This window comes from Lactuca saligna, chromosome 3 (assembly GCF_052625555.1).
Source record: "Lactuca saligna cultivar CGN05327 chromosome 3, ASM5262555v1, whole genome shotgun sequence".
Taxonomy (NCBI): Eukaryota; Viridiplantae; Streptophyta; class Magnoliopsida; order Asterales; family Asteraceae; genus Lactuca; species Lactuca saligna.
Genome location: NC_136419.1, coordinates 19804037 through 19823309, shown reverse-complemented (window position 1 = coordinate 19823309; position 19273 = coordinate 19804037). Strand labels below are relative to the sequence as shown.

The following is a 19273-nucleotide window of genomic DNA, read 5'->3' as shown; positions in this document are numbered from 1 at the left end:
ATTCAAACAATCAAAAATTTAACCATAAATATGATGATTTATAAAACCTATTAGAAGAAATTGTTCACCTCATGAGCATCTTCGCAATTCCTTATGAGTGTCTTTACAATTTCCTTTACCTTTCACCAATTTTCTTGCAACATTTTAAGCATATACATGTATGCTCCAGACCTGGATAAACATTATGACTCAAATGCTTAATTTTCTCTAGTTTTGCACTGAAATCACTTTAAAGCTTGGCACCAACGACAATGGCATAGGGTTCTGGGTGACTAGGTTGGAGTTTGGTGAGATAGAATAGCAAGAATGGAAGGAATATTGTTTTCTTATGATTGTTGTTGATGCAGGGGAAATGGAAGTGGTGGAATATTTAATTGGTGATAGTAAAGAGGCGAAAGCAAGGGATGGAGGGTACAACTTGTTAGGGTTTTGGAGGATACATTGTTAAGGTTATTTTTGATCGGTAGTAGAGACGGTAGAGGGTTGAAGAATCTTGGAACATCAAATTGTCCTCCGCCCAGTAATTGATTTTGTTAACAAAGCTTGATCTTAAAAGTAATCTTCTTTTGTGTTCTGGTATGTTTTAGAAATAGGTGATGAACAGATTGCTTGGATTCTCTAAATGTCGTGATTCACTCAATCAGATGAAATTCAAATATTATGAAATAAGAAAATGTATGTGAAATGTTCTTAAATAAGTGTCCTAGAAAATAACCAAAGTACGACTATATGATTCATGTCCGAATATTGTCACAAGACAGTTACAAACTTTCATAAAACTACCAAAACTTTCATAAAAACAGATCTTAGGGAATAGGGTCAAAATGAGTCCATTTTCTAAAAATCAGATTTTTTGACGCATTTTGTAATATAACAACAAAACCCAAATAAAAAAATTATGCACTAACCTGGTAGCTCGACCCCAGCCAGGGGCTCTGCCCCTTTGACCCCTAAATAACAATGTACTTTGAATCTTGAAAACTTGAACATGTGTGCACTCTTGCACCATCCTAATTTGTTCAATATTCAACAAGATCACTTTTGGTCAAAAAGAAATTAATCCTATTACACTTAAATAATATTGATGATAATAAATCATCAACAGTATGTACTGGTTCATGTCCATCAAAAATCAAACACTCCATCTCTATCTATCATTCCATTGAACACCACTATCTCACATGTTACCCACCTGCAAATCAAACAAGAGATATATAAGAACTCATTGTTTTAGTGAATAAATGAGAAAAAGGGTATGTGTGGTTTATCTTCCCGATTTATGTTACCCACCTTGAAATCAAACGAGAGAAAACAGAAGGGTGAAAAGGAGAAGCAAACGTAATAAGATATTCTATTTAACAAATAAATAAGAGGGGGGGGAGGGAGGGAACATACCTGCAAAATCTTTTCAAGTAAGAAAAATGATGGGTTTGAAATGGATGGGTGAGAGACTCAGATGATGTAACGTCTGCAGATTCGGGCTAGTCAATTTAGAGACAGTAAACGTTAAAACTAACTTTTTAATAGAATATTATTTAACATAAATAATCTTAACCAAAGTTACAGTATTTGTCACAAGGATTTTGTACATATAAAGAACGCTGAAATTTGACTTATAACGAAAAAGTTGTGATATGTCGAAGTTTTGCGATTAAACTATCACGATTCTGTGTAACGTAAAAAGTGAGTTTGTGATAGGATACTTTTTAGCCTTAGTGACCTAAACAAATGTTGTAGTACACGTTAAACAGAGATCGTGCATATAGATAAAGACCAAATATGACTCCATTTGAGGAAGTTATTAATTTTCTAAGATTTAGCATAAAGTACACAGTCTGGAAATCGAATTTTAGATCGATCGATTTTTAGCCGACACAACCTAAACACGAATCGAAGATCTCGTTAATAAGAGCTCAACGATATAAATATAGTCGAAAACGGATGTCGGATGACAAAGCTATGAATTTTTAACGGACTTTAACTGTCTAAGTTTGTTAAAATATAACTTTAAAAATTAAATCAAAATTAGCCGACGAAGTCTAAATGAAAGTTGTAGATCACGTCGCTAGTCTCTACCTATGCGTGGGTATAAAGAACCTAAAAACGTAGCTCGTATGCGAATGTTACAAAATTTAGAAGATAATTAATTTTTGGGTTAAGCTTCGGAAGTGACATGTGACAAGATTTGGACTGCACCTTCTTCCCCACGGCTTGGAACGATATGGCAACACATGGCTTGAGTACTCCCAGCATGACTCTATGTATGCCCCACGTAATGAGTATGCCCAGCTTGCCCTTGCGTACGCCCAACGTACGTGAGTGTTGGCAGCCTATAAATAGAAGTTGTTTTTCCCTCGTTTCTCCACACCTATTCACCCATTTCTCTCCCAAGCACCCCCAAACCCTCTAAGCCTTTCCCTAGCACCTCTTAGGTGTTAGTAGCGAGTACCGGAGAGTCAGAAGGCCCAAAGAATAAGTGCTTTTAGCTCAGAGGTTCTGCCCGTGCAGAGCCCAATTCCTCGCTAAATCCCCTTGTAAGTGAGTTATGCTTACAATACTTTAAGTATAATTTATGTTTAAGTTCATTATTTGTGACAATCGTCAATCTTGAGTCAAGTCAAGTCATCAAGTCAAGCCGGTCAACTCGATTAAACCTTGTGTATTAGGGTTTGTGTTATGTTCATACTGTATAACTTGCTATTTTAATGGGAAAACATCACTTGAGAAAAGTCTTGTGTTAAAAATTTCCTAAGCCCTAGTGCTAATCAATGAACTAAACTGATAAAAACAATGATGCATACTCATCGGGAGTGTGTAAGATCCTTAAACAAGGCTTAACAGGGTTTACGAACCATGCATTGCGATGCCGGACACTCACAATTGTCACACATGGATCCTCTCTCAATCGTTTTCACTCTATCTCTCTCTATGTCAAATCTCTCCCAAATCTCTCCAAGTATGCGAAATCTCTCTCAAATATCTCTCTGTATGAGAAATCTCTCCAAGAATGTCAAATCACTCCTAAATCTCTCCCAGTATGTGAAATCTCTCTCAAATACCTCTTTGTATGAGAAATCTCTCCAAGAATGTCAAATCTCTCCAAGTATGCGAAATCTCTCTCAAATATCTCTCTGTATGAGAAATCTCTCCAAGAATGTCAAATCACTCCCAAATCTCTCCAAGTATGTGAAATCTCTCTCAAATACCTCTTTGTATGAGAAATCTCTCCAAGAATGTCAAATCTCCCCCAAATCTCTCCAAGTATGAGAAATCTCTCCCAAATCTCCCTCAAATAGTTCCCGTAACTTTTTAGAATCATTCGGGTCATTCCGGCTCTTAACCGGGTCAAAAACGGCTTAAAACGGGGCGAAAACGCGAAAAACAGATCTTAAGAACCGAAACCCCTCTTAGGAACCGAACCCTCCTGATGAAGAAGGCTGCTGAACCGAACCGAAGGTACTGTTCACTACAGTTCATTCGGTTTTTGACTTCTTGCCTTCTATCTCCGAACCGAGCCTCTGTTGGCTAAGGGCGCGAGGACCGAGCCTCGGTTCTCGGTCGCCTCATCTGTTCCGCCTCTCTGTCTCTTCCCTTCTCTCGCTCTGTCTCTGTCGCTCGCTCCTCGCTCTGTCTCTACTCGCGCCCCTCTGTTCTCTCTTCTCCCCTCTCGGTTCCTTCCTTCCTTCTTTTTCTCTCTCGGTTTCTGCCTCCCTCTCTCTCGGTTCAGCACCAGAAGGCCGAACCTCGGCCAGACTTCGGGAAATTGTCACTTTTAGCCCATTTTTGATATTTTTAACATTTTAAGCCCGTTTTTCGTGATTTTAAAGCGGGATTTTCTCTAGAAATTATATTTTAACATAATAAACTCTAAATATTCATAATTTAAACATATTTTGATGAAAATCATTATTTAAATAATAAAGATCTAATGGGGGATTTATTTAAGGTGGAGTGTTGACTTTGCCTTAACTTATGACACAAGCAACCACCCCACACCCACTCTATGACCAGCCATACCTCCCCACCTTACCTATGTCACTTCAATGTCCCCTTACACTCAAATTTCACTCACTCCCACGTTTTTTTTTGAGCTGGAACAAACAACCACACTCTTCATTTTCTCTCATTTCTCTCATTCCACTAAGTAACAAACACCACTTTTCTCTCAAACTTTTTCTACACAAATTTTCGAGATTCAAGGCTGATTTCAAGTGTTCTTCCACTCTTGGTAAGTAAAAATTCATCCTCCCTATTATTATTTCACTTCCTTCTACTCAAATCTTTGATTGCTTACACAAACTCCATAACTATAATGTTAGATTCTCGAAAACCTTCAAGGCATCTCCAAGTGTTCTTGAATTAAACACTTCCATTCTTCAACAATCATCTACTGAAATCACTTAAGGTGAGTTCATACCCCTACATTTTCATGTTTTCTCAAGTTTTCAGGGGGGGGGGGGGGAATACAAGTTAAAACACTAAGAACATAACTAAATTTTTCTAACAGCCTTCATCAGAAAAGTTCAACTCCATTCACGGACTGTTTTGGGCATCTTAAACATTTTTGTTTTCAAAACTGTACAAGGTGCAAATAGTTCAAGTTTGTAGCTTTAAAATGACTACTTGCACATCTCCATACTATTTTTCTACAATTTATGGTGATTCTTACAAAACTGCCTATCATTTCGAACAACAATCCGGACCAGTCTGTGATTATGGATATTTTCACCCAAGTTGGAGGTCATTAAAATCGTGATAAAAATTATGAGTAAACTAGACACATTTTGTGAACTCTCAGAATTTACGGATCTAGTTTTTGACTTTGTATGATTTTTCTATGATTTTTCCAAAACAGGGCAGGATTGCTAAAGTTAGCCAACGACATGTAAATATCATAACACTTTGTAATATGTTGAGCAAAGTGGATAATCATAAGTTCTAATATTTGAATGTGTTTCCTTGTTAGTTTATCATTATGAACTGAAACTAAGTCATTCATATTAAATATTATTCATTCATTTAGAACACGTATTATGTAACTATAAAAAGTATAGTTTGATAAATTCACAACACTAATACATTTTCATAAAAGAATTCATACATATTATATACATTTTAGATAAACTATAATAGGTATAGTTTATGATACATCACTCAACACACTCGTACAAAAAGGGTACATTCATACAAGAAAGATTTATATCCACACACATTTCACGTAAACTTGTTAACCTATGTTGTGAGACTCTCTCTATCCCCGTACGTCCGAGTGCGGGATATAATTCTTGGTAGTTATAATCAGAATCTCCTTGAGGGAGAACGTGATACTTGTATATAAATCTATATTGGGTTTGCACCCCACACCTTGCTGCTAGCTACAGTGGGACCTGCAGGTCTACGGGTGACAAATGTCATTTCATTTTCGCGACGCCTGAGAAACGTTGTGGCAGGTTCACATAGTCACAGTATGATTATAGCGACTCACCTAGGGAGATAACAATTCATAAAGTTTGCGGGGTTTCATAAAACCGAAGTAGGTTTTAGGTTGATAAAGAAATTTACTTTCCATATCATTTTAAACTCACGACATTTCTACTAAGAAATGATGATTTCTTATACATTTTAGTCTTTGGTTATAAGGCTACATTTTTCGGATTTCAAGGAAAATATCGGATTTTTCTGAAACAAACGCGACATTTACATGTGAAAGACTTCTACTAAGTTTATTAATAAAAGCTTATGAACTCACCAACCTTTGTGTTGACACTTTTCAAACAACTTGTATTCTCAGGAAAACACTAAACAAGTAATCAAGTGCTTTTGAGGATGGGACGTTAAGGCGTCAAGCTTTTCATATTTTGTCAACATATTGTAATTGATTTTGAAACATGTAATTCATACAAGTGATGTAACTTTTTCAATTATATATATGTTGGTTGTGTTTGCTTAAATTACTATTGAAATTGTGGTTATGATACTATACATGAAGTCCTCCACCCCCGGACGTTTCCACCATCCTTGGTTTGGGGGTGTGACATTATTGTTATTATGCACATATAAACAAGATTTATTAGTGATTCAAAGTCGTTATACTGATTGATCTACTTATGGTGATGATGTCTAGGCTGTGATTTAGTAAGGTGTTTAAAGTGGGATTTCCAAACAATATACTTCGTATATCAAACGGACCCTACCTCCAATATGATCCTACCTAGTTGTTCCTTACTTAATAAATATGGACGTAGACTTTGAGTTAATGATAAATCTAGACTAATAATTAGTTGTAATAAATATTAGACTAAAACTTAGTGATAATGACACTAGGTTACGTCAAAGGAAAAGACAGTTGCTAGAAGCGAAGCGCTGCCCGAATTTCAAGTCGTCACTTTAATAGGTGAGTACATAGTCCCTTTCATGAACATGATTTTAATACAAGTATTAATAAAAGTATTAAATATATGTTGAAAATATATATGTGAGTTATATGCTTATTATATGGAAATATGTGTTATATGCATATTTGATGATATACACTATGCGAACCAGACCTGGTTCTATATGTGTTAAGATATATTTACATGATAATAATTATAGAAGTATTTTGAATAAGAATACTTAATACTCTGTATAAAATATTACACTAAATTAGGATAGTGTTGCCGAAACAGAGTTAGTATTGAAAGTTGATTATAAGCATTGTAGGCTTACCTAGTAATGAAATAAGACTTAAAAGAGATGCTTAGTACAATTAAGTTTGGATATTGGGTAACATCGTATTAGGGGTACGTGTGTGATCAGAATAAATAGTAGAAACTCTGTTCGAGGAGACTGATGATCGATTGAGTATGTCATATGTACAAAAATACTTTCTATGTACCAAGTCTTTTTCAAAGCTCTGCATCTCAGGTGTTGCTTGTGTTGGGTTATTATTATGATCTGGGGTGTGAGCCCTACCCATATCATGGTAATATAATGTGCCAGAAGTATTGTCATGTATAAAGTCCTTTTGACACTATTATGTGTCGAAGTACGGGAGTATATGGATTGTACTCTTAGAGTACGGGTTAAAATTCCTAAAAGTCATAACCGGAGTCTCTTGTAGGGAGAGCGTGATAATTGTATATAGATCTATATTGGGATTGACAACCCACACCCAAGTTGTTTGCAACAACCTGACTGGCCGGTCGGGGGTGACAAATGTCATAACAGTTCCGACGACTGAAGAACGTCGCAGCAGGTCTACTCTGTCATAGTATGGTTATAGCGACTCACATAGGGAGATAAAGACACATATAGTTTACGGGAATTTCTACATTAAAAAGGGGTTTTATTAATCTAAATTTGCATACACTATTACAAGTACGAAATAACACACATACACTCGCTCTTGGGATTTAAGAATACATATCATTTTATAAGGAAAATATTGGACTTTTCTTGAGTATACACTACATTTACAAACAAAGGTTTTCAAACTCTACATTTAAAAGATTATGCACTCATCAACTTAATTGTTGACACACTTTCAAAATTATTTGTATTCTCAAGTAATCATAGGGATGAAAGTGGGTCCAATCCCAGAACGGATGGACCCGGACCTGGAAACCCCGGAACCGTTTAACGGAATTTTTTAGAACCGGAAACCGGATCGGTATATAAGAACCGGTTCCGGGTACAATACCAGGTAAAATGGGTTTAGAACCGGAAAATCCAGAAACATCAAAGTTGGTAGGTTGTAACCGGATAAAGTGGGTATAAAATCGGAAAACCCGGAAAAATCATTTTTTTTTTTTTGGTAATTACTACTTAGTGGGTTGAACTTTGAAATTTTCATATTGATATCCCGAATTTGGGGGATTGTAATCATTGAATATAAAACCAAAATTAATAAAATTATAGTCTAAAATCATGTACAAACTCTAAAATACACTCTAGAAAAAACCGCATGTCAATCTGACTTTAAACGAATGAGATATGCATGTGTTAATATTTTCACAAAATACAAAGTACAAAAACAAATAGTTGAAAAGTTGAAAATTTTCAGTTTTGATATCCCAACTTCGGAGGACTGTAAATCATTGAATATTAAACCAAAAATAACAAGATTATAGTCTAAACTCATGTACAAACTGTAAACTACAATTTGGAAAAAACCACATGTCAATCCGACGTCAAACGAATTAGATATGTATGTTTTAAAACTTTCATTGAATATAAAAAAACTGAAAAACTAAAAACTTCCAGCTTTGATATTTCGACTTTGGGGGACTATAAGTCAATGAATATCAAACTAAAAATGACAAATTTATAGTCTAAAATCATATACAAACTCTAAACTACATGTTGGAAAAACCGCATGTCAATTGGAGCTAAAACGAATGATATATGCATCTTTTAAACATTTCACAAAAACCAGTTCCAACCCTAAAAATGGTTCTGGTTCCTAACACCAGTTCCGGTTTTTAGACTCGATTTACCCGGACCCGATGGACCCAAACCCGGATTACCCGGAACCTGGATGAAGTCAATTTTTAAACCCGGAACCGGAACCGGTTTTATATATTCCAGTTCTAACTGTTTCAGGTCTAGTCCGATTCCGGTTCCGCTCCGGTTTTCTGGTTCTAAATCACATCCCTACATAATCAATAAAACAGGTAACTACCAGCTTTTGATGATAGGACGTTACGGCGTCAGGCAAAACATTTTATCATTATAATTTAGACGATTTTGAAACATGTAACTCATGAAACTATGTAACTTTCTCGATTATATTTATAATAGTTGTATTTACTTTGAGCACTATTATACTCGTTGTTGTGATACTATAAATGAAGTCTTCCATCCCCGGACGTTTCTGTCATCCTTTATTTAGGGGTGTGATAGTTTGACCCGCCCTAGTCGGTGTTGGATATTATTTGTCAAACCAGGTGCCGCTTAGGGGCATGGGATAGGGATCCCAACAAGGTGAAATCCAAGGAAGGAGCCGAGATCGGATATTTTAGTCTCTAATCTGTTTAGTCGTCTTATGTACAAAACATGTATTATGTATGATTCTCTTATATAAATTCATTTTTTATTTTGAAGTTACCAAACGTTTCGTAGCATCTTCGCTAAAAACACAGCTCTAGATTTGACATGAAAAATGGAACTCAAGTACTTTCATTGTGAAACCACTACACCCATGAACTAGATTTTTTTTGTTGATGAATATCATGCACAAAAATCTTAATGGAAAATTACATATATCATCTTGTTAACTTATAATGATTTTGACATATTAATGCAATATGTTCTATCATTTGTATACCATAGCCTAAAGTTGGGTTTATTTGTTAAGATGGACTTGAAGGGATGAGAGATGCCAGGAATATATCCAATTTTTGAAATCGATTGACCATTTTATTTTTCCTAAACAAACCTACTAAATAAATGGATTGAACCATTTAAATAAAAAAAGATAATTAAATAAACTCTTACACCTATTAATAAATTTGTTGAAATCGGATCCCCATCCACAAGTCTCTTTATTAAGTATGTTAGGTTTGATCGAGAATCTCAACCCCTTTATTTAAAGAAGTTATTTATGATAATGACAAAACTGCAAATTTGGTCCTTATGGTTTGCAAAAACCTTTGGATGGGGTCCAAAAAGTTTTCAGCTTGCACTAAAGGTCCAAAATCAAAGTTTTTCATTGTTTTTGGTCCAAAAAAACTTGAAAAGTCGATTTTACCCTTTTTCATTTATTTTTTCTATTTTCTTTATTTATTTTGGTATTTAAATAATTAAAAAATATATAAATCTCTCTCTCTCTCTCTCTCTCTCTCTCTCTCCACCCAAAACAAAGTCAATAACATATACATACATACTCCATTTTTTTCTTGATGATGGTTCCTAAAATCGATTTGTGTGTACGTTTTGTTTCTGCAAATTGATTTATGGGTGTATATTCATAATCACCCACCATCTTCTTAACAAAATAATCACCATTATCTTTCCCCTTTCATCATCTCATTCAAGCAAAATTACCACCACACCTTCGTCTTTACTGGAATTCAATACTGGTGTATCTACGGTACTACACTTATGATCGATCTTCATCATCTATCATCACTGATTCTTAATGAGTTGTGTTTATGTGCTCCCCTGTTGATGCTGAAAAACGATCCAGACCTTCTACTCCACCAATCCTCTCTTTCCTCCAAACCGACGTTGCCGCCTTTACCGTCCGGTGAAACCAACATCGCCATAGTCGGCGCTGCTCTAAATATTAGATCGCCGGCCCTCTACCACGTTCCATCCACATTCGATGGGGTCGATTTTTTTGTTCAGATGTTTAAGAAATAGATATATGACAACGTATCCTGTTTTAAATATCCTTAACCCTGATATGTGTGTACTTCTCCTTTATTCTCCTCATCAGATCTGCATCTTCACACACATACACACACAAAGAGAAAGAGAAAGAGAGAGAGAGAGAGAGAGAGAGAGAGAGGTCCAGGTCCAGCCCTCAAAGGCGAAACTGGAGAACCCAAATCGAGTTCTCTGAAGTCAGGTTTATTGGTATTATCGGCGGGATCATGAGTGTCGCAGGTCAGTGACTTTCGGAGGCGATCGGACAGTGTATCAAATCCCAAACTCGAAATGGGCTTACCAGAATCTGCCATTCCAGACCTAATATTTTATTCTCTGGCAATGAAATTAACAGGAGATATATAAATAAATCTTCAGGGTTTAGCTCCAAAGACAAAAACTAATGTCGTCGGCAATGCTGCTGTTATTGTTGAGATTAAAATACAACCATCGGCGAAATCCGTCGGAAAATAACATAGAAGAAGAAGAAGAGGATGGAAAAGGGATGAAAGAGATGGGGATCTCGTGATTTAAAAGGGTGAAAGCAAAGAATGAGAGAGAGAGAAAGAGAGAGAGTAATTATTTTCTTTTCTTTTTATTTTTAAATTAAAATAGTATTTGAAAAATTAAAAAAATATATGAAAATGAATGTAAAAGGGTATAACCATCATTTCAAGTTTTTTTTAGACCAAAAACAATAAAAAAAAACTTTGATTATGGACCGTCTATGCAAACGAAAAACTTTTTGGACCTTATCCAAAGTTTTTTGAATACCACAAGGACTAATTTTGTAGTTTTGTCAATGATAATCTATTTATAGAGAGAGTTTTGGACTGCCAAAAACTCGATAAAAATCAATGGTCGACTGCCAAATGATAGTGAAATGACACATATCCTCCTCATCCAAAATAAATTCGAAAGAGAAAAAAATTCCGTTGCCGGGACTTGAACCCGGGTCTCTCGGGTGAGAGCCGAGTATCCTAACCAACTAGACTACAACGGATTGCTGGTAAACTTAGAAAATAGTATTATTTAATTATAATCTATATTTTTTTAGACAACTTTATCTAACTCCGTGAGTCTGATCCTTGGAGTTTATGTATTTTGACATTTGCGTATTAAGTATGTTGTTTTTTCTTTTTTCTTATACAGATTGGTTATTAATTAAGGACTTTGCGTTGGCACCTATTAAATTAGAAAATACAAAGATGATTTATTATGTTAGGAATAAGATCACTACATTATAACATATATTTTTGAGCTGTCTTATTTAAGTCATTCTCTTTTCCATACATATCTAGTAATTATATTTTTAGATTAAAAATGTCTCATTTAAGTCATTTTCTTAGGCATGGTTAGACTTCGGTTAGTTAGATTATCAATATTTTCATTTAATACAACAACGCTAAAACATTTTGAACATATATGTACCATAGTAAACGATTTGAACATCATGGATAACATCATGGTATGTATGTTGTAATTTTGAATTTGATATATATATATATATTGGATGTTGCATTTTTTATCATCGAATATTTCACAACATGTAGTCGGTTTATATACAATGATAATATGAAGAAAAAAAAAAAATAAGCTTATAATTCAAAAGAAAATATGTGTGTCTATGCTAATTTACGTAACTCATGTCATGTATAGAATTTCACCATATCCAAGATTTTCCATAATTTACTTCCAGAGCTTGAATTTTCCATGACCCTTGTGCTTACCAAACTTCCCACGCTTGTATTTTCCATGATGGTGTTTGCCATGCTTAAATTTTCCATGGCCATAACCATGACCATGACCACCATGCCCATAATGACCATGAGCCATGTATGCTGCCGCTCCACCAGCAAGCACTCCCATTACGCCACCAGGGAGCTTGTCTCCTTTTTGTGCTAAATGCATAAGTGAATTACATAGTAAAGAATTAGATATATTGTTTTATTTTGCTCATTGGAATCATTAAGGTAAATGAATTATTTTCCTCTACAGTAAACTCGATACACTTACCTCCATGTTGACCGGGAGGAGTACCTCCATGTTGACCAGGAGGAGCACCTTGAGGATATCCACTATGAGGATAACCCGCTGGTGGGTATCCACCCGCAGAAGGGGCACCAGGATAACCTGCAGGTGGATAAGCACCAGGATGACCTCCTTGTGGATACCCATAAGGCGAGTAGCCTTGTTGAGGATATCCATGTGGAGGATAACCTTGTTGAGGAGGATATCCTTGTGGTGGATATCCTTGTTGAGGAGGATATCCTTGGTGGGGAGGATATCCTTGTGGGTACCCTTGTGAGTAATCTTGCGGAGGATATCCGGTTGGTGGATATCCTTGTGAAGGATGTTCTCCGGGTGGTGGATACCCCCCTTGTGGAGGATGTTCTCCGTGCTTAGGGTATCCCCCAGGTGGATACCCGTGTGGAGAATGTTCTCCAGGTGGAGGATATCCACCAGGTGAAGGTTGCCCAGATGATGGAGGATTTCCTCCGGGTGGATACCCTTGTGCAGTATGTTCTCCGGGCGGAGGATATCCCCCTGGTGAAGGTTGCGTCGATGATGGGGGATTACCACTACCACCCGCCCCACTTGAGTTAGGTTGATTGGCCATTATCGAAGTCCACTTACAAAGCCTCCCGTTACTAAGTAAAAAAAAATCTATATATTTAGAAACAAGGACCCTGCAAATTATCACATAACATCCTCACACCATTAGGTATAAAGGAGAAAAAACATCAAACAAGATAACATTCACATATTTATAGGAAAACATGCATGCAACCTCCTAATCAAGTACATATTGTCCTTAATGATACAAACCCGATTTTTTTGAAAAGGATTACAAAGATCATACGAGACGTCTATTTTAAAAATTATAAAACCATGTGAAGAATCATGGAGTTCTCAAACATGAATAATTAAGAGGAAAAAGGGAGTCTAATACCTTATTGCAATAAGAACAAATGAGGTCTTAATTTTCATTTATTGCCATTTAACTTTGTGTATAAGATAAACAAACCACTAATATTTTTTAACGTGAAATTGTTTTGTGGTTGGCATGTTATTGGGACGAATTTATAGGATCTCTTGTATATATGTTTGGTTTTTGTTAGGTTTCTATTTATAGCAACACAATTGACATATTCTATGCATGAGTTATTAATGAAACCCGATGTTAAACCACAATTGAGGGTTATTAAGTAAATAGTTCGACCCATTTTTTAGGTGGGCCCAAGTTAAAACCCTTGCTCATCATCATTTATGTTATCTTAAGAAACCATGGTTATGATATGATTATGCATATCCCTTAAATTATGGGACAATATAGAAGATCAAATCCAGAAGGCTACAAATTACTATAACATTACTGTTCAAAACCGATCCCCAATAATCAATCAATCATTCGATCACGATCACCCTTCCCTCTGTGTATACATGAAAGTTCTCTATCTATGAACATGGATGGATCACGATTCACCAATGAGGATGATCATCTTCTGGGGTTTGAGGAGGGAGAGGCTTCCAATCGGGTTTCTCATCCCAATACATGTCGTAATATATGTGACCCGGCGTATGACTGTCAACACAACACCAGATTCCAACATATCGCTTCACTCGCTTCCTGAATTTTTCTTCCCTGATCTGATCACATCAAAAAATTTCATCAATTTCAGCAATCTCATCACGTCAAAACTAAAAACCCTAAATCGATTGCTTGCCTTGTCAGTGAATCCTTCGAAGGCATCTTGCATCGATGAAAACTGGATCACTTTCACATCCTTCAATGGCGAGAACACCGTTTTCAACTGTTGAATATTTTTATACGATTATTAGGTCACAATCAGGCTCAAATTTCTTACCAGTTATGATGATGCATTTACAGACAAAAATTTAATCGTGCATACAGTTTCTTCGTTGCTGTGTCTGGGAAATCTGAGTACTCCTGTTGTGTTTGTAATGTTTGATTGGCAATTTTCCGATCCTTGTTGACATAGTTGTACATTGAGCCATGAATCCTTCACCTGAAAGCACGAAATTTAGGAAAAACGATGTCTGAATCTGAAGTGAAATTACCATTTTCTCCCTATATCCATACCTTTGCAGGCATCAATGGATTATCTAAGAAAGAATACTCTCTTATGTTGATTCCATGCCCAAATTCCTCTTCAGGCATTGCCTTTAACATAACGTTAACCTGAACAGATCATCTTTTTTTGTTAACTAATAATTTATAGTTTATTGTACTTATAAAACAAGTAATTAAAGTTGTTTTTATTTGGTCTTTTCAGAACTGAATTTGCAAAAAAATGTACCTCAAATACATGATCCAAAGGACAGATGAAGGGTTGTCTTGTCATTGACCCTATGAGAACTCCAGGATGTGGAAACCATAATCTATCCAACCTACACCATAATGGAGGCATAACCTAAAATTCAAAACATTTCAAATTAGAATTTAAAAATCCAAAGGTTAAATGCAAAAAAATATCAATGAAAGTGTTTTGCTATTTCTTGCATTTAGCTCAAAATCAAACAACAAAAAACTTAACATAAAAAAGTAAACTGTAATAGTTCCTCACCAATGTACGATTCAAAACTAATGCTATGGCAAGAGCATTCCTTATTTGCTTCATCTGCAATTCACTCACATAAATCAATTCAACATCAAATAACTCGAATCATGACATAAATATGTTCATATATCCATACTTGATAATTAACAAGAGTGAAATGAGTTTCAAGATTATGTTCCCCATCAAGTAACAAGCTTTTTGGAATAGATGGCTTGAATGCCAAAAACCCTCCTGTATATCAACACAACAAATACAACTTGTATTTTAAATCATAACAATTTCACCTTTACATCCTATTTAATCCACAAATGAACAGATATTTATAGAATTTAAACAAAATAAGTACCTGGTGAGTCAAAATATTCTGGTGGATCATAGAACACCATAGCTTCACGTAACCTATGACGTTTTCCTTCAGTTCCTGCATATTGAAATGTGGTATGCACAGCATACGCCTCCAATCTGAGTTGTTGATACATAGCCTACACAAATGCAAAAAAGATAAATAATCAAATAATCAAATGAACAAGTTTCAAAAAAGATTATTTCTAGTATTTGTTATAAGCTCTTACTTGAACAAAATAAGTATGCCCACTACAAAATATACTTGCAGGAAGAAGGCCAAGCTTTAAACTTCCATCATAAGCATAAACAAGTCCACTTTCATCATCAACAGAAGGCCCCAATTGTCTATGCACAAGATCATTGAAACCATTTTGATCCCATATTTTATCATCTGCTAAAAGCATCTCTTTCCATTCTTTTGCCAATTTTTTTGCAGATTCTGTTGGTCTCCAATGGAAGATACCTATATTGTATGCACCCCCAACTTTCCACCCCCAAAAAATTCAAGAAAGAAACTATGTTAGGGGATGTTTCTTTTTCTTGGAATATAAGGGCAAAATGGTCATTTAGTCTTAAAAAAAAAAAAAAAAAAAAACAAACAAACAAACAGACCTTATGTATACAACACTTTATCCTATCAATACCTATTCAACCACTTTAACGTTATAGGAAAAAAGAAAAAAGAAACAACTCCTTAATCCAATTTGAAATTACAATATTAACCTTGTTGCCAGATGTCTAATCGGTCATCAGAAACCGTTGGTGTGACTTGATCGGTTGAAGTCAACACATCTGCTTCAGGATAACGTGCAAGATACGGAAGTGGATTCTGTGAAATTAATGATATTGTTAATTAATTTTTAGTGATCAAATTGGAAATAAAGTGAAAGTATGGTGCTATTTTGTCACAAATTTTACCTTTAACCAAACCATGTCGGTGTCACACATGAGTAATTCATAACCAAAAGGTAACATTGAATCAATGAGAATGACTTTTTCTCTTCCCATTTTGTGAAATGTTGGTGAACCCCATCCAACATCTATTGTGCTCATATGACTTCCCATGTCAAAAACCGGGACACCCTTCCAATATAAAGCCTCCAATAGTTTTGTGTCCATTGCACCTTGAAAATAAAAACAAATTGGAAAATGGGTTTTAGTATTTTTTTTTTTTAATTGGTTTGTAAATGTATGTGAAAATAAAAAACTTACCAACAAGAAGATTCTCAACGCCTAAATCTGTCAAGTGTTTAACCCATGTGAGGATGAAATCCATGAAAGCGTAGTTACCAAATGTTGCTATTATAACGTTATCTTTCACTCTTTCTTGAACCAATTCTTTTGTTAAACGAAATGTCTCCAATGGGGGCATCTTTGAATCCGATGGGGGAGGTTTCCAAATAGGGTTTCGTTTCCCGTTTTGGGGCTGAGGCATCGGTGCCATTACACCACCACCCACTCTTAGCGAAGGAGAAGAAGAATCAAATGTTTGATTTGGGGAAGAAGGTGCCACATCTATCATGACACATAAAACGAGAAGACATGTTAAAATGGTATATTTTTTTTTTAACAATTTACTGGCATGGAACTATGGAAGTAGAATTGGATTGAAATTAGTTCAAGATTTGAAGTGAATGAGCTTCAATTGCAGTTCTAAAGCACCGATTAACAGGCAACATTCACAAGAAAACCATAGAAGAAAAGCTAAATACTTCGTCTTGAATGCCTAATTCAACAAGATTTTGGTGTCATACAAGCTAAGGGAAGGCTAGAAATCAATCCAAGGTAGTTGACTTTAATCCCAATTTGGAAGACAGATGAATTTCAAGTAAAAGGGCAATTAAAGAGTTAAAGAAAATGCGTAGTTCTTATGTCATCGGTATAATACATAGACATAGATCATTAGAAGTGTATTCACAGAGAGAAAGGAAGAGATGTACGTTGTGATACGCTCCATGAGAAGGCGGACTCAGGAGAGTAGACGGCGGAGAAGACATAAATAGCAGAGAAGACGATTCCGATCAACACAGTACCATAAACCGTCAAGAACAATGGCTTTGAGTTCGCCACATCTTTAAATGGGTTTTTCCAACCCATTGCTTAATTATCGGGGGTTTAGTAAAGAACCCTAAATCCTGGATTTGATCGACATAATGCCAATACAGCAGAAATAAAATGTCAACTTTTGAAGAAATCAGAGATGTTGATGATCGGTGTAGGGTTTTTCCGAGTTGTTTCTATGTTCCTGTGATGTATCGAAGAATTAGAGCAGTTGAACGTAGTAGGCAGCGACACCAAAAGTCAAATGGTTCCACCCTGTCTGAATTGAAAATCTGAATCTGGCCACCATGACCATGAGCATCAAATTAACATTTGTCTATAGCGTTTGGTGCATGATGTGCAGAAGAGTGGGAGGTTCGTGGGGGTTTATTTTTTAAGGGATGATGAAACCCAATTTGAATTAACTATACATTTATGGAAATTTTAGACATTTGTGGACATTTTGCTTTAAAGTTTTATCACAAAGACAATCATAAATTCATAATTCATCAAATTTTTTTTTTTTTTTGAATCATGTTCATACTTCATTTCACTTGACCAGGCATACGTTGATCAAGTAATGTGAGCGATTTCATTTGATACTTTCAAAAAGAATATTAGGTTGGAAAACATATTATACTATACCAACTTAATTGGATTAAAAACACGATACTCACAAAAATGATCTTACAAAATAATGAGTATGGTATCCGAAATGTTTATTTTTGTACACCTAGGTGGTTTGAGTGGTGACATCCATTTTAGTATTAAAATCTAAACTAGGGAAGGTCTGCTGCATTGTTGGCGCTGCTTTGGATGATTTTTTTCAAGATTTGTTTCGATTGAATGATGTATGGTAAATTACACGAATGGTCTCTGTGGTTTAGGGTAATTTGCGTGTTTGATCCATAATAATTATTTTTAACTTGGAACGTTTCTACTTTATATTTTTGTTGCACGTTTGGTCTATATCTAACTTAAAAAATACTATTTTGCCCTTAATAACTTTTTTATTTTATTAATTCCTTTCATATTTTTCCATTTATTATTAAATAAATTAAATTATTAATATATTGTTAGAAAAATGACCGATCCCAGCTTACTCCTCTATAGTCTTGCCACCACCTCCGGTCATCGGCACCAACTTCAATAATCATCTCCGGCCATAGATCCATTACCACGTAAATTACCCAAAACTCAACATAAAGCTATCTAAGATTCCAACAATAAATCTGAATATACATCTAAAACCAAACCTGTAACTCAAATCCAAAACCAAAATAAAAACCTGAAAATGATGATGAATCCTGGAACAAAACGAGATTCAGGTGTTCTAGTTTTTGCATCTGAACCACAAAACACAAGATGTTTGAAATCTAATCGATGATGAGTCCTAAAAAGTAATTGTGGTCTCGAAGACGAAGATCGAAGTTTAAGAAAATAAAGAAGATCGATGACGAGAAATTGATGTTTGAAACCCAAAATATAGTTTAGAGACCAACAAGATCAGTGACAAACCAAATCGATTTTTTATCCATGTGAGAGAAGGGGGAATTCAGTGGGTTCAAACTGAATAAAGAAAGGGAAAAAAAACGTGGTCATCGACGACACCAGTTTGATGCCATTGACCATCGGTGAGATAAGAGATGGGGGAGGGGGGGGAGGGAGAAAGAGTGGTCACTTGTCGTCGTCGACATGCACCATCCTTGCTTTCATATCCTTCAATTTCCAAATAAACACCCAATTAATCTTCAGAAACCCTAGAACTTATCTTCACCATTAACGACTGTTTTTGTGGCTCTCCTTCAGACAGGGTGTGTGTAAATAGTATTTTTTTTCTTGACTTGTAATCGAGGCTCATTGAAAACAAAAACTAGGATGTAATCGACCAAGGGGGAGATGCAGACAACAAAAACTAGGATGTAATCGACACTTGGTTACAGGTTGTTCTTCGG

At 35.5% G+C, this 19273-nt stretch overlaps 2 protein-coding genes and 1 non-coding gene across 3 annotated transcripts; all 3 read right to left on the bottom strand.

The window, feature by feature from the left end:
- Positions 1–11280: 11280 nt before the first annotated feature.
- On the bottom strand, positions 11281–11353 carry TRNAE-CUC (transfer RNA glutamic acid (anticodon CUC)). Its single transcript has one exon. It is a non-coding gene; the product is annotated as a tRNA-Glu (tRNA).
- Positions 11354–11866: 513 nt separating this feature from the next.
- On the bottom strand, positions 11867–13379 carry LOC145033437 (uncharacterized). Its single transcript, XM_078982052.1, has 3 exons — positions 13304–13379; positions 12367–13040; positions 11867–12251 (listed from the first exon to the last, which is right to left on the bottom strand). Exons 1-3 carry the CDS (start codon positions 13339–13341, stop codon positions 12040–12042), a joined length of 924 nt encoding a protein of 307 aa, XP_078838178.1. The 5' UTR covers positions 13342–13379; the 3' UTR covers positions 11867–12039.
- A 155-nt stretch (positions 13380–13534) lies between these two features.
- On the bottom strand, positions 13535–17729 carry XEG113 (xyloglucanase 113). Its single transcript, XM_078983133.1, has 13 exons — positions 17219–17729; positions 16491–16793; positions 16197–16402; positions 16002–16107; positions 15506–15762; positions 15280–15415; positions 15070–15164; positions 14940–14993; positions 14673–14786; positions 14456–14554; positions 14265–14381; positions 14079–14165; positions 13535–14001 (listed from the first exon to the last, which is right to left on the bottom strand). Exons 1-13 carry the CDS (start codon positions 17373–17375, stop codon positions 13834–13836), a joined length of 1899 nt encoding a protein of 632 aa, XP_078839259.1. The 5' UTR covers positions 17376–17729; the 3' UTR covers positions 13535–13833.
- Positions 17730–19273: the final 1544 nt, after the last annotated feature.